The 13,974-nt window shown below is 33.6% G+C and overlaps 1 protein-coding gene across 3 annotated transcripts in view; it reads left to right on the top strand.

Annotated features, from left to right (window-relative positions):
* The window catches only part of LOC142974768 (homeobox protein unc-4-like), a 39,323-nt gene extending 29,051 nt beyond the window's left edge, over window positions 1-10,272 (top strand). The window contains exons 3-4 of one of the 3 annotated variants that reach the window (XM_076117275.1): window positions 5,578-5,717; window positions 6,806-10,272. In XM_076117275.1, coding sequence (XP_075973390.1) covers window positions 5,578-5,717; window positions 6,806-7,310 — 645 coding nt within the window. In that variant the 3' untranslated portion in view covers window positions 7,311-10,272. Of the gene's footprint in view, window positions 1-5,577; window positions 5,718-6,793 lie in introns of all 3 variants that reach the window. The other 2 variants (XM_076117274.1, XM_076117273.1) reach the window with 2 other exon arrangements.
* The last annotated feature ends 3,702 nt before the right edge of the window (window positions 10,273-13,974 follow it).

Raw genomic sequence — 13,974 nt, 5'->3', positions numbered from 1 at the left:
GGGAGGAAGCGATTCTTCGACGACAATGTCATTTGGTAAATGCTTGTTTATTTGGGTTTCCTTCCTATGTTTAAATTCTTTTTATATCAGTACTTTGCTAAAAGAAATTGACATTGAAAACTCTTTCTTAGATTTTTATTTCGATCAACTTGTCTTGCATATTTTATTTTCGCAGGATAAAAAAACAAGAAGAAATTGTTTCATTGTGATATTGGGGACACCGGGCAGATCTTAACATGAATGAAACTTCAGTTTAGATTAATCATTAGTGCGTATAAAGCCTATGCTAGGTACCTTGAAGTAACGTATTAAGATAATAACTATTAAAACAATCTTAGATATCATTCAAGTCAATTAAACTCAAATTTAAATACCGAAATATATTTTTAAGAATAAAAAAATATATTAACACCAATATACAAAACAATAAACCTGATTTCTAAGCTAATCGAGTGAAACTGCACATTCATTGAAATTCAAACAAAATAGTTTAATGAGAGCAGTGTTAAACAAAGGTGTGTAAATAATTAGTGGGCGTGCTCGTAATATGGCGGCTATTTGTTACTATAATAGATCTGTCAACAGAGTAACCAATGGTCCGTACACTTGTTTTATATTTGTGGGGAACATGGGACATGTACAATAATGTACATGTTGTTATGCTGTGATTGAAACTGTTTTTTGTAATATCGTCATCATACATACTATTTACTTAAATGTTATATTTTAAAATGAAAGATTAGTAATGTAATTCTCTAGTTGCAGAAAAATGTTTAAAATAGTATCAATAGTTTGATACTTCGAAACTATCGTTTCGGTTTTAGATAAACTTTGTTTGCTACCAGAGAAAAACAAGCAAAAGTATCTTGTATAATTATTAATTAACTTTAAAGTAGGTTGCAATTTAGACTCGTCTGCCACATTATAAGGACTAATATTATAAAGATACTAACTAGATTTGGTTCTTTGATTAAACACCATCAACAAATCTCTATGAAATTCACTTCACAAATAACTCCACACATTACCTATTGTATAATTACATTTCCAACAAATTCCAAACACACCTTTATATACGAACCCTCCCACAAACGCAATCACATATCAATCGTAAAGAAATAAAAACATCCCCCGTCCTAATGGCCGCCACCCCTAGGGGGAGGACACACGACTCATTAGCCCGACTGCCTCGCTCTGCCCACCGATGCCCATTACCGGCTGTAATCAATGCGAACCGATTAGAACGCGGACTTAATTAAAATATGGATGTGGAAGAGATTTGTTTCCATCTGGGTAGAAAGAGAGAGAAGATCATTACTGCTTACTGCCTTTATGCTATGTATTAATACGGCTACTGATTAAACGGACTACTTCTTTAGCCGAGATGACTATAGCCCGGTTTCTCAGGTATGTTTAGTGGTAGTTTATCTATTCAATAGCGTTTTTTTATATGAGTTTAAACGCTATATATACTATCGCTAAGCATACCTCAGAAACCGGGGGTAAGATATTGTAGGGAACAGTATCGTATACCTTACCGTTTTAGGCTGTACATACTGTACATGTATCTATTCGCAATAAATGTACATAGTTTCAAGAAATATTTATAAAATGATTCAATTATTATAATCAAGGCATGATATTTAACTGTAGGCGTAAGGTGTTTGTCATACACCCGTATTTATCCATCTGAAAGTTTCTCGGCATGTAACTTCCGAACAATGACCAGTTATAGAATATAAGTATTAATAAAATAAGCAGAGTATAAACATAAAAATAAAACATAGATTCTTTAGAAAATGTCAGTTAATGCTCTACACAAATATTTATGTCATTAAGATAAAAATACTTGTCATTATCTGACAACTAAAAAAATATCTCAAAAATGGCAATCAAACAAAGCCTTAATAAATATTTTTTAATTGCTAAAATAACATTAAAATACAAAAATAATTACGCAGAAAATAGTGGAACGCCATTGTTCTAAAATGCGAAACTCATGCTACCATAATTATTACTATAATATAAATTGTTTAATTTTGTATTAAATTAAGCGTTAAATTATCATAGCTATTATTATAAATTATGTACTATATATTCTATATAATATGGAAAAAACCTAAAAAATATTTAATCGGTCCCTTTGACTTGCTTCAAAATTATGTTTGACAGTGGTTTGACAAGTGATTGACATTATATGACAGTAACTAGCATGTATTTTTCCAAACGAGTAGCTCGAATGTGGAATTTAACACCCGTTGAGAATATTTTACGAAGGAAATACCAAATTAAAGTTGACATGGGAAACGTACGGCCCAAAAATGTTGCCAGTTACCAATTACGTTTCGATTTAGGGTTACCAATTGCATAAATTATAAAATTTATGTTGTCAACCTCTGCTAAAGAGTTCTTTTGCGAAGATAATTTTACTGTAGGTATTGGAAACAGGAAAATAATTTAGACACATAAATACACATAATAAATTATTCTAAATCGTTATACTCCTCATTCGATATTAATTTACGAAGCATAAATTGTGGGCATCAGTACGAGTATTCTCTTTATACCTATCGAGTTAATTAAGAAAGGTGTTATGTATAATTTTATGAAATTAATCCAAATGAAGCTGGGGTAGGGTCCGTGGTCCTTACCCGCGTTATGCGTGTTTCGCAATAAACCGCGGTAGGCTCGTAAACCTGACCCCACAGTCGACCCGATGAACTTAAACCACGTTTTATTTTCGTTTTATTCAATATGTTTGAAAAATCCTTCAATTTTATTAGATACATTTTTAAATTATAGAATTTCATATCATACGATTTTTGATGTCCTTTCTTTATTAATTGAGTAGGTTTATTTTTCATTGACTGTTATAGTACGGCTGGATATGCTTCATTAGCGGCTCTTTTCACAGATTATTACAGTATAGCAGATTATTTAATACATTTGATAATGTTAAGTTTATATAAAAGCTTATAATGATATGTAAGTTAACTGGTGTCAACAATACGAGTCTATAGATTCAATAAAAAAATAATGCTATCTTGGTAAAAAAAAATTACACAACATAAAAATCATTTCGAGCTTTTTAAATAGTCACTATTCAGTAAAAACAAACCAAGCTTTCCTGTGTTTAATGCTAAAGCCCGATTTTCTCTGCATAAAAGTAACATTACTACAGCAACGCAAAGCCTAGTAGGTACAAAATTAAAACCTAACGGGACCTTTAGAACTAACATCTAAGGGACCGCCATCATACAATGTTCGCATACCTATTTACGTACTAAGCTACAGTTAATCCTAATTGTGTACATCTTAATTACATCATTTTAAACTAGTCATAAATACTTTACTGTTACGAAACTGTGATAGTGTCATATTATAATTGTGATAATACGAATAAGAACTGAAGAAATTAAGTTCTTTACAGACTTGCTTATAGACTCAAAAGTACTGTTAGTAAGCATAATCAGGACGAAATAAGTATGACACTAAAATAAATATATTCTTTGTTTTCTAACTCTTTATGATACATTACTTTATACCAACTATAGTGCAGTTTAAATAAGTGCCGCAGAGTGTCTGGGGTGTCTCGGTAATGTGCAAAGAAAGATGGCCTGCTAATAAGATACTTACTTAAGATTTAAATACCTCTTTGTCGTATTTAGATGCTAGTTATATAAAGTTTAATAGTTCGGTAATTATGACCTTTGATGGTGGCATTTATATTTTGAAAATATGCAGCTGTATTTGGTGTAATCCACCATTTGTAGCTCACTATCGCTTGTGGGAGATAAGTTAGCAGAAAATTAGTGTCGTTTTAGGCTATGTTAATGGTAGTATATTCTAATATTATTCATCAGTCCTAGCAAAGGACAGTTGAAAAACTCGTCATCACTGCATAGTACATCTACAACACATTGTTTCATATAGAAGATAGGGGTATGCAAGCGAGTGAGATGCGCGCGCACGCCCGCTTCGCATTACCATGCAAATTATTGCAAATGCGCCTGCGCATTGAAATTTAACGTCTCAATTCTTGGCGAGCCGAACACTTTACATACCTTTGTGCGGCAAGATAAATCCTCGAAACCTTTTATTGACGGTGTTTAGCATTTAATCCCGTAAGTCCTGTCGTTAAAATTAAACTTGGCACTTTCAAATGAGTAAATAAATTAACAAATATAACTTGGACTCCTGACTGCGACGTGGATGGTAATAATGAAATGGAAGTCTAGTCTAAATTACAAGTGTCATTTGTGTACGACGCGGAATACGGCATGTAAACGATAGCTATACACTTAGAACCTCTCTGTAAATTTCGTTTATTACGAGGATTAAAATTAAAGCGATATTTAGAACATCTATATAAAAAATCTGCCGACTAGCGGTTAGCTACTGCCAAAAAATAGTCGTTTTGAAAAACTGTTAATCAATTCCATGGGCAAATCTAGTTTCAGCAAGTTGTAACTAACACAGAACGTGTTTTCCACGTCCGGCGTAACCCGACTTTCTTGGGGTCATCGCTCCATTTAGCCTACTTTCAAAATGCAGAAAAAAAAAATGGCAAAATAGACTTGCAACCTAAAAGTACTGAACTTTGTGGTAAAAAACCAGAAAGCGACAAACGTGATGGCGACACAGGTCGTGCAAAACGAACGGACTTAACGGCTCATTGAAGTAATCCTTTTACTATAATTGAACAGTTTTCGTGATCACCTACGGTGCAAAATATTGAATAAAATTTTACTTTTAATATAATAATAGCTATTGTCATAACGAGTCAACCAGCTTGCGTATCTAGTTGAAGTAAATATCTTTTTCAAGTTATCACAAATAATATTCTATGTTTCTATGCTATTGTCATAGCGACATGCGAAAGTTTGGATACTTATTTCTCAATCACGTCAAAACTAAAAAAACTGATTTTCAAGATTGATACAGATAGCATATAATCTGAATTAGGAATAGGACACAGATCTTTTCACTCAACGAAGTCTCGAGCAGACTATAGCATAATAACAATTTGCGTCATAAAATTCTACCGCTCAACCAGCTTCCGTATCTACTTGGAGTTTCTGAGGAATACCTTTTTATAATGTTAGCTTTCATTAGCAGAATAGAGACTGAAAATAAATAGGTACCAAGACTTATAATGAGTAGTACTTGCTAGACTAGTCATAGATACCTATAATTAAAATGTCCACTTTCTTAACTGACCTATTTAAGCCGGCCGTTAATGGTTTGGTATTCAATCCAATTAGTTAAAGAGGCTTAAGGGCTGATTGTAGTATAAGAACGTTGTTTGTATGTTTGTTAAAGTTTTCGCCAGACACAACTAGCACGAGTAGTTCTTTTATAATTCCTACTGCATAACGATGAATTTACGTAGTATTGTACTTTCATCTTTGTTAAATTATAAGACTGTACTAAGTTATATATGAACCGAATCGTATGATGTAACGTACTGACGAGTTGTGTCAGTTCAACACCGTTGTCTGGATTAAAAACCTAGTGTTAATATATCCAAACATTAGGTATGACTTTATAATCTAATGTAATTTTTCTGTCGTTTAGGTGTGGTTTCAAAACCGCCGCGCTAAGTGGCGTAAGAAGGAGCACACAAAGAAGGGTCCGGGGCGGCCGGCGCACAACGCGCACCCACAGTCCTGTTCCGGAGAGCCCATCCCACCACACGAACTGAGGGCCAGAGAGAGGTGAGATATGTGCATAACGTAGTTTTTCATCAGAAAGACTTATATACTTACTAACTAACCTAACCCGGCTCCCAATTTGTATTTTACACAACGTCGTTCTTCGTTAGATGGTTTTTCTGTATGAAATCAAAAAATCTCTGGAGCTTGTTTTATAAAAAATTTAAGTGATACCTACTTAACGTTGGTAATAAATATCCTTAGGCTATCCTAGTTTAGACTTTTAGAGTAACAAAGACTAAGAATGCGAAACAGGTGTGTGGTTTGGCTGCCTTAAAAAAAGAAAAAGAAGAGAGTGGTAAACTCATATGAGGTTTCATAGAAGAGTGTCAGAAAATACTTGGTACATTTTTGACATTTTTGAGAGATCTAAGCTTTTGCCACGTGTATTTGTAGTTTTTTGACAAATCTTATCTCCTACATGACCCTGTAATCAATCGATCACGTATTAAATTATTGAATTTTTGGCAAAAATCTCCCGCTTATCTTTTACTGAAGAAACCAATTTAAATATAATTAGTCATAATTATTTATTTAACTTATTTTAAAACCGACTTGTTTTTTTTATAAGGCAATAAAGGCATCCAATTGATAAAAAGTTCAAAATATGCAAGAGGTTATAGTCGTATGTGACGCAGGCACATGCATTGCAAATACAGGCCCGAGGTCATCGCCTCGTATTTAATTACAGGAGACATTTCGATAAGGCTGTTATCTCCTGTATTTTATACCTACCTAGTACATTTCTAGAAAAATAACGTGACTTGGATGGAGTCACGTGGCACGTAGGTGTAAATATAAGGAAAATAAAAGCCCTTACTCATTCCATGTAAGCAAGTAAAGTTTTTTACTACGAAACATGTCTTGGTTTAGTAAACGGTGTTGCAATTCATCATGCGACTTTTTCTTCAAAACTATTAGTTCGTAAACTGTACGTTTAACTGCATTGCTTCAGCAAGTAATCAGTCATTTTCGTAGAAAATGAAAAATAGTGTAGTGAATGTTTGTGTTTCGTATTTTGCTTCATCAAATTGCTATTAGGTTCTATACTAATTGGGCCCTATCGATTTTATCAACAGGGCGAGAAGAAGAAAGAAGTTGGCAAAAGCGTTGGAGAGACAAGCGAGGAAACTGCGGGCTAAAGGCATCGCTGTCGACCTTGAGGCTCTGAAGGCAGAGTACCTCGCCCAGCATAAGAATACAGGACTGTACTCCGATTCCGACGGAGATGGGGAAGGAGAGGAATGCATGATAGACGTTGTAGGAGGAGATTCCTGTCATGACTCGGGTCCTGAAGACTTCTCCCTGTCTGGGCGACTCCGAGCTCCCTCCGGTGCAGACGGTATGAACAACTCTGACAGTTCAACATCCGATGCTCACTCAGGAAGGAACTTCAGTCCCATCCCTGACCCTCAACCCTCCTTCTTCAAGCAGTTCGGTGCGACGAGTAACTTCGACAAATTCGACTTCGACTCGGGCCGGGCCGTCTCTTTAGACCTGAGCGGCGGAGGAACCGCCACAGAACAAGACATGTCCAAAAACGGGGGAACAAGGAAACACAATCCGTTCAGTATAGAATCCCTCCTTAACACGTGAAAGTGACTTTAATGTAAGACTATAAAGAGGCTCTCCGTTATATCGTGTACCAGTGAAGTTTGTCGTGAGTTCAACAGTGTTATCGACATTTTAGTACTTATCGACTAAGTGAAGTTGTCCTAGTGTGATCTGTCCCACGCTCGACGTTGCACCGTTGTCTCCACCACGGCCTACAGGCATTTCAGAGATGTTCCTTTGCTTTAAATTTAAACTGTTATTATCATTAGTTCTAAACGGCTTCAGTAAAGACTTGATAAGTACCATATAACGACATATCTCGTGTGAATACTAGACGTAGGTGATTGTATTATATAGATTGTAGTGTATATAGTAATTCTCTATATTTATTTTCTTTGATGTTAATATATTTTCAATTAACTATTCGGGGCAATAATTTATATTGACTTTGTTGATGATGTGGTATTTTATTTTTTGCATATTTCAAATTTTATTTGTTGATTTAGTAAATGGCGTATGATTGGTAAAGTTCTGACTCGAAATCACAAGCAAAAAACTGTAGGTGTACACTTGATATCAGGTTCTGTTAGTAAGTATAAAGGGAGCTGGCTCGTCGCGGTAATGACTTAATTTCAGTAGTTGTTGTCTCTTTTAACAAGTGAACTAAACACGAAGTTTGTTCGTCCATTAACCAAAGCGGTGAGCAATTAACTTAATTACGACGCCATTACTATATTATTTCTTGACGGAGGCACTTTGTCACAGTTAAACGATAAACTCACCCTGTATTATAGTAAAACATGATGGAAAATAATAACGTCCATAATTGTCGACGAGCTGTCATCAATACCAGTTACATCATGAATAATTCCTCCTTAATGTCCCATGATACTATCCACAATGCGCACACAACAATATCTATCAAGTAAAACTACACTATCAATTTCCATATTTAAATCTGTTACAGTCAGAATATAAAATATATTTCATCAATTATAAAGCATAAATAGTTAGGAACTAGAACAATGGCATCATAAAAACTAATTAAAAAAATCCATTTGTCAAATAAAATGGCGGCTCAAATACAATTACTATTGGCGAAAGAAATACAATATCTGGTCGTAAAATAACAACAATTAATGAATGTATAATGCGTAACGACCGATAAGAGAGCCAATTAGTTTAAAACAATATGGCCGAGTTGGTTTATTGCCATTTTTACTTACTCCGCAGTGAGTTTAATAGGTACATAACAATATGCAAGCTGATTGGCCACGCGTTTATTGTCTCGAGGCGTTCGCACGTGAAATTATCCTACTTTGAACGTCACGCCACGGTGTTATCAAAATATTATACTTCATCTGCCTGCAAGGAATTTTTATCGCTCGTGACACGTTATAGAGAAACAATAAGTACTTGATTGCACAAACTGATGCAATTGCATGTAACAACAAAATATCCGTCGCTATACCATCTAAAGTTATATTTCTAACACATTTTTCTTGTGAAACTTTCCTCCAATCTACGAACTTAATAATAGAATAGTGTAACAAGTTTATTCCACACTCAATTATAGAAAAATGTAACGAACGAAGTATCTATGATTTGAATTGTCTACTTAAAAGTGTCATTCATGGAAAGTAACAAACATAATATCAAATTATTACCGTTGTCTAATCGCTGGCAGCTGTCTTCATTTTGCTCATTTCGCTAAATTCGTTATGGCAATTCCAGCTGCAGTAGCATATAACAACTTATTTCTCTATGCACTCCTAAATAGACGACTGAAATTATAAGTACAGATGTCCGTAAAATGTATAAAACAGACTGTTAATCGAATATTTCTCAAGGCTTCCAAACAGCTTTCTTATCAAACCTCAATCCAGAAATAAAGCAATTTGTCCGCTCAATTTAACATAAGAAAAACAATGATATAACCAATTACTGACATTCAAATTGACGTTATTGACTGATCCAGATAACATGACATACTATAAAAATTGTTTTTTTGCCCAATTTGTTATGGAAACATTAAAACAAACAAGGTTTTATGGCTTGTTATAATTCTTTTATGATTTTACAGCAATTGACATTTGACATTTTTATTATTATGTTGGTAGTTGTAACCTGGTGACACCAATTTTGGCATATCGTTATGAAGCGGCTCCTGATTAGATTCCTGTCACCCTTCAGATAAATATGTTGATGTTCTCTGATCTCTATTTTATTGTACCTACTGGATACAATGTATTTCGAGTTAATTATAAATGTATATTTGAAATTATGACCAATTATTATTTTATTGTTTTCATTTAATTGCATTCAATTTAAACAATGTTACATCATGCGCTGATGAATGTGTAATTAACCAGTTCATATCTCGGTACTTAAGTTATTACTCTAAATATTGACTGTTCATTCGATCCAGAGGTACTAACACTATGATTCTCAATCTCATTTAATTTTAAGATCATTCTTGTAGCATCCGCCTATAATTTATTGTAAATCTTAATTTTTCAGATAAAATGTAATAGCTGTTCTACTTTCTTAACAGATAGTCATTTAATTGTATTCAGTTAAGGACTATTCCTCGATTTAAGTTTATTACATCTCGAATTCAGAATATTTTTTTTACAATTTTCTTTTTATCCCTTCAATTGAAACGAAAATATTTTTTTTACAAAGGTGAATTCAAATAATTTCAATCATAATTGATTGATTTACAATAAGATATAGTGCAGAGTCCATCAATTCTTCGCCACATCGTGTTTCTATTTTAATTTTGATTCATAAAATAATGTGTAGTCTAAATGAAATCGTTACTAACTGTACATTTTTGTAGTCGGAAACAATATCTTAGGTACAAAATATTATACATAAGTTTTAATTTATATTTAAAAATCTGAGTGAGAGGAGTATTTGTAAATTGTCTATCACACTGTATGTAAGATGTAAAAAGGTATGTTATGCGAGTAATTTATTGAATCAAAATATAACACGATTAAACACATTGAAGTTATTTATTTTATATTTAATTACAACCTGATTTTTTTAAACGATCATATTCTTTATCATTCTTCTTAAATCGTGCCGTAGTCTGACGAAATTCTTTCACTAGCAGCGTGTAAGGAAAGTTTTTCATCTTACTATATTGACTACCAGTAGTAGGCTGGGCTGCCGATAGTTAGATTCTCAGACATAACGAATATTCCTGTTATCCACAAAAAGTTTTATGAAGTCGGGTTATACTTCGAGTTTGTTGTTTGTTAGTTTATCAAATACCAATGCGGAAGCTGCCTTTTAAAATATGAGTAAATGTATTTTTTGTGCATTGTGACAAATTTCTTAGCTATTTGCGGAAGGAACAGAACACCGGTTCCTATTAAAATATGTTTTTGTGCATTTTATAATTGAGACTTTCAAAAGGGAGAGCCAATTTTAGAACGGACACATATAATACATTTATTGTTGACAAAAATACAATTCATACAAAAACTCACTACTTAATTTAACTGAAACGACAGGCAAGGTTAATAGTTTAATTTGATAGGAATAAAAAACCTATTGTTGGACTATTAGCTGGCCAATTTAATACAATTTAATCGGTATACAGAAATAAATGTTATTCAAAGAAATACACACTATAGTTACTGTTATTGAAAGGCAAATGCAATTGTATATTGCGCCTATTTTAAATGTTGGTATGCAGGCAAACAATGCAACTCATTCTGTTCCACACTTAGCACAAGTCTCCTTCCGTATTGAGGAAAGGTTTCTCTAGAATCCACTTAGCCGTTTAAATCTAATCAACTTTAGGTACCTACATCTCTCTAAAAACTCTCAGTGAGCCATTTGTAAAAGGCAAAGCGCTTGAAACATTTGGTAATCACTGCTCTTATCGTATATCTGACTGATACAAAGTGGTAACCAGAGACCAAAGAAAGCTTCTTGGTACGATCCTTAACTTCCCTTGGTTTACCCAAATCCAAGCATCTTGTATGATCACAATCATTCGGACTCAAAAACGTAAAGATCATAGTATCATTAATATTTTAACAAATACTTAAAATGAGTTTTCACGGTAACTCAACAAACAAAAACGTGAAATTCAACAGGTGAGTGTCACGGCCACTCTTAACACTCACATTAAACGGCTATCAAAGTAAGCACAACAGTAAGAATAACAAATGAACTCTTGAACATTAGAAACAGCGATTGCTATTGGACAAAGTATTTTAACTTACATTAACAAGGTAAGTATCCATTCAAGTACAAAGAGACCGCATAAAGAGTTTATGAATACACACAAAACCCACCGACCCGCCGACAAAGGTCGGCGACATAATGTTGGCGGTTTTACTTTTAAGGCAGTTTAGGTAGGTACTCTATGGTGTTCTATTAAACCGATCTGAATACCGGTATCAATAGCAAGATTTGATACCTGGTATTTCAAATGTCATCTATACTAATACTAATACACTAATACTAATACTAATATAATATATAATAATAATCTATACTAATAGATAGAGTTTGTTTGTTTGTTTGTTTGTTTGTTTGTTTGTTTGTTTGTTTGAACGCGCTAATCTCAGGAACTACTGGACCGATTTGAAAAATTCTTTCAGTGTTAGATAGCCCATTTATCGAGGAAGGCTATAGGCCATATATCATCACGCTACGATCAATAGGAGCAGAGTACGAGTAAAAAATGTTACAAAAACGGGGAAAATTTTGACGCATTTTCTCTTATGTGACGCAAGCGAAGTTGCGCGGGTCAGCTAGTAATATTATAAAGCTGACGAGTCTGTTTGTTTGTTTGAACGCGCTAATCTCAGGAACTACGGGTCCGATTTGAAAAATTCTTTCAGTGTTAGATAGCTCAGTTATCGAGGAAGGCTATAGGCTATATATCATCACACTACGACCAATACTAGCAGAGTACCAGTGGAAAATGTTAGAAAAACGGGGAAAATTTCCATTCTCTCTTGTGTGAGTGTGTGACGCAAGCGAAGTTGCGCGGGTCAGCTAGTAATTTATGAAATTACTATTACGTTCAGTATTTATAAACGAGACTATAGGGGAGAGGTGCCATGAAAGGGACATTTATGTTGTGGAGCCTCTAATAAGTATATAAAATATTATTTTTATTAGATTGGAGTTGAATGGGAAGCCTTCATTAATTAACTATTGAAATAAAATACAGTTATTATTAATTCTAGCTGTTGAGTCATTTATTTTTGCATTTTTTAAAAATGTGTGTTTTGTCCCTTTCATAAATGGCCTGTTTTGAAAGGGACATGATCATTTATGAAAGGGACAGTACAAAATATCTAAAATAATCAGGTCAAATTAAGTAAAAAACAAACACAATAAAGGAACCACCACTACAATAGATAATTTTAAGAAAGTTTACGATCAGATTTTAAAGTAAAGGAATTGTTATGTCTAGTCTTACTATTTTTATTATTAGAACATAACAAGTTATTATATAACATGTAATTGAAATAGAGATCAATACCTAGGTACATTACATAGTTTCAAAAACTACTCAAACACTAATTAACTGTCTTCTTAAACTTTGGTTAGGTATTATCTGAAAAATATTTTTAGTGACAAATTGAAAATGCCTTTAATGCCACAGGTTTCGTGTGCCCATTTGGTGCATATCATTCACTGTTTCTTCAATTTATTTGGCATCAACACCCGGGTTCTCTGTTTTGGTGACATTTTATCTGCAATGATAAATAATAATTGATCACAGTTATATAAGTAGTCATGAAAGGGACGTCCCGTTCATAACCGTTTGTTGTGTCCCTTTCATAAATATCATACTCAAAATGAAAACATAACCACAAAATCTACAATTGTAAATAAAAGTGTACTTACCTTTTGTTTTAATATTCGTGTACGACAAGAAGATACTAATCTTATGAAAAATAATAAATAATCAATTCACTTCACTCGAAAAAACGTTTTACAAAAATAGCTAAAAAAATACTTTTCTACCGTAATACGAACACTCACACGCGGTGGCCACCTTTGAAGTGACAGAAGCATGAAGTTAGGTGCGATCGAATGTCCGTTGGTGCTGCCATACAACAACAATAATGTTGATTTGAATCGGTTTTTATTTTAGCTGTGATTTGAAGTGTCCCTTTCAATACGTGTCCCTTTCATGGCACTTCTCCCCTAATATTTTGCTTTAAACAGAGAACTAAACGTACTTTTTACGTCAAGAATAAAGAAATTACAAGTCGGTGTGTCAAATAAGTTCCTAAGATTGTGCTTCTAAATTAATACCCGTTGAGCGGGCCCAGAAGTGATTCTGTTGAAATAAAGATCCACCGACATCAAGACAATTGTAGGCGGGTCGGCGGGTTTCATGTGCAGGCTTCTTAACTAAATATTTCAGTTACAAAGTAACGTTATGTTTTGAAGAAAACCATAAAGTTGGTAACAAAAACCTTTACTTTGTATCCTCATTTGAATTATAATAGTTAATTTGCAATCACAGTAAACTTTAGTTAATGTAAGAACTGTTTTACTATATCTTGTGTTTTCTAACAATGTTTAGGTGTATAATAACTATTAGATCCTTTCGAATAATTTAACAATAATAATATGTGTTCTAGCTAACCCCTCCTTCATTATGGGAGGAGACTCTTGCCCAGCAATGGGACATTAATGGGTTAAAATATAAGTATTT

This window comes from Anticarsia gemmatalis, chromosome 8 (assembly GCF_050436995.1).
Source record: "Anticarsia gemmatalis isolate Benzon Research Colony breed Stoneville strain chromosome 8, ilAntGemm2 primary, whole genome shotgun sequence".
In the NCBI taxonomy this organism is placed as follows: domain Eukaryota; kingdom Metazoa; phylum Arthropoda; class Insecta; order Lepidoptera; family Erebidae; genus Anticarsia; species Anticarsia gemmatalis.
This window is presented reverse-complemented; position numbering and strand designations above follow the sequence as displayed.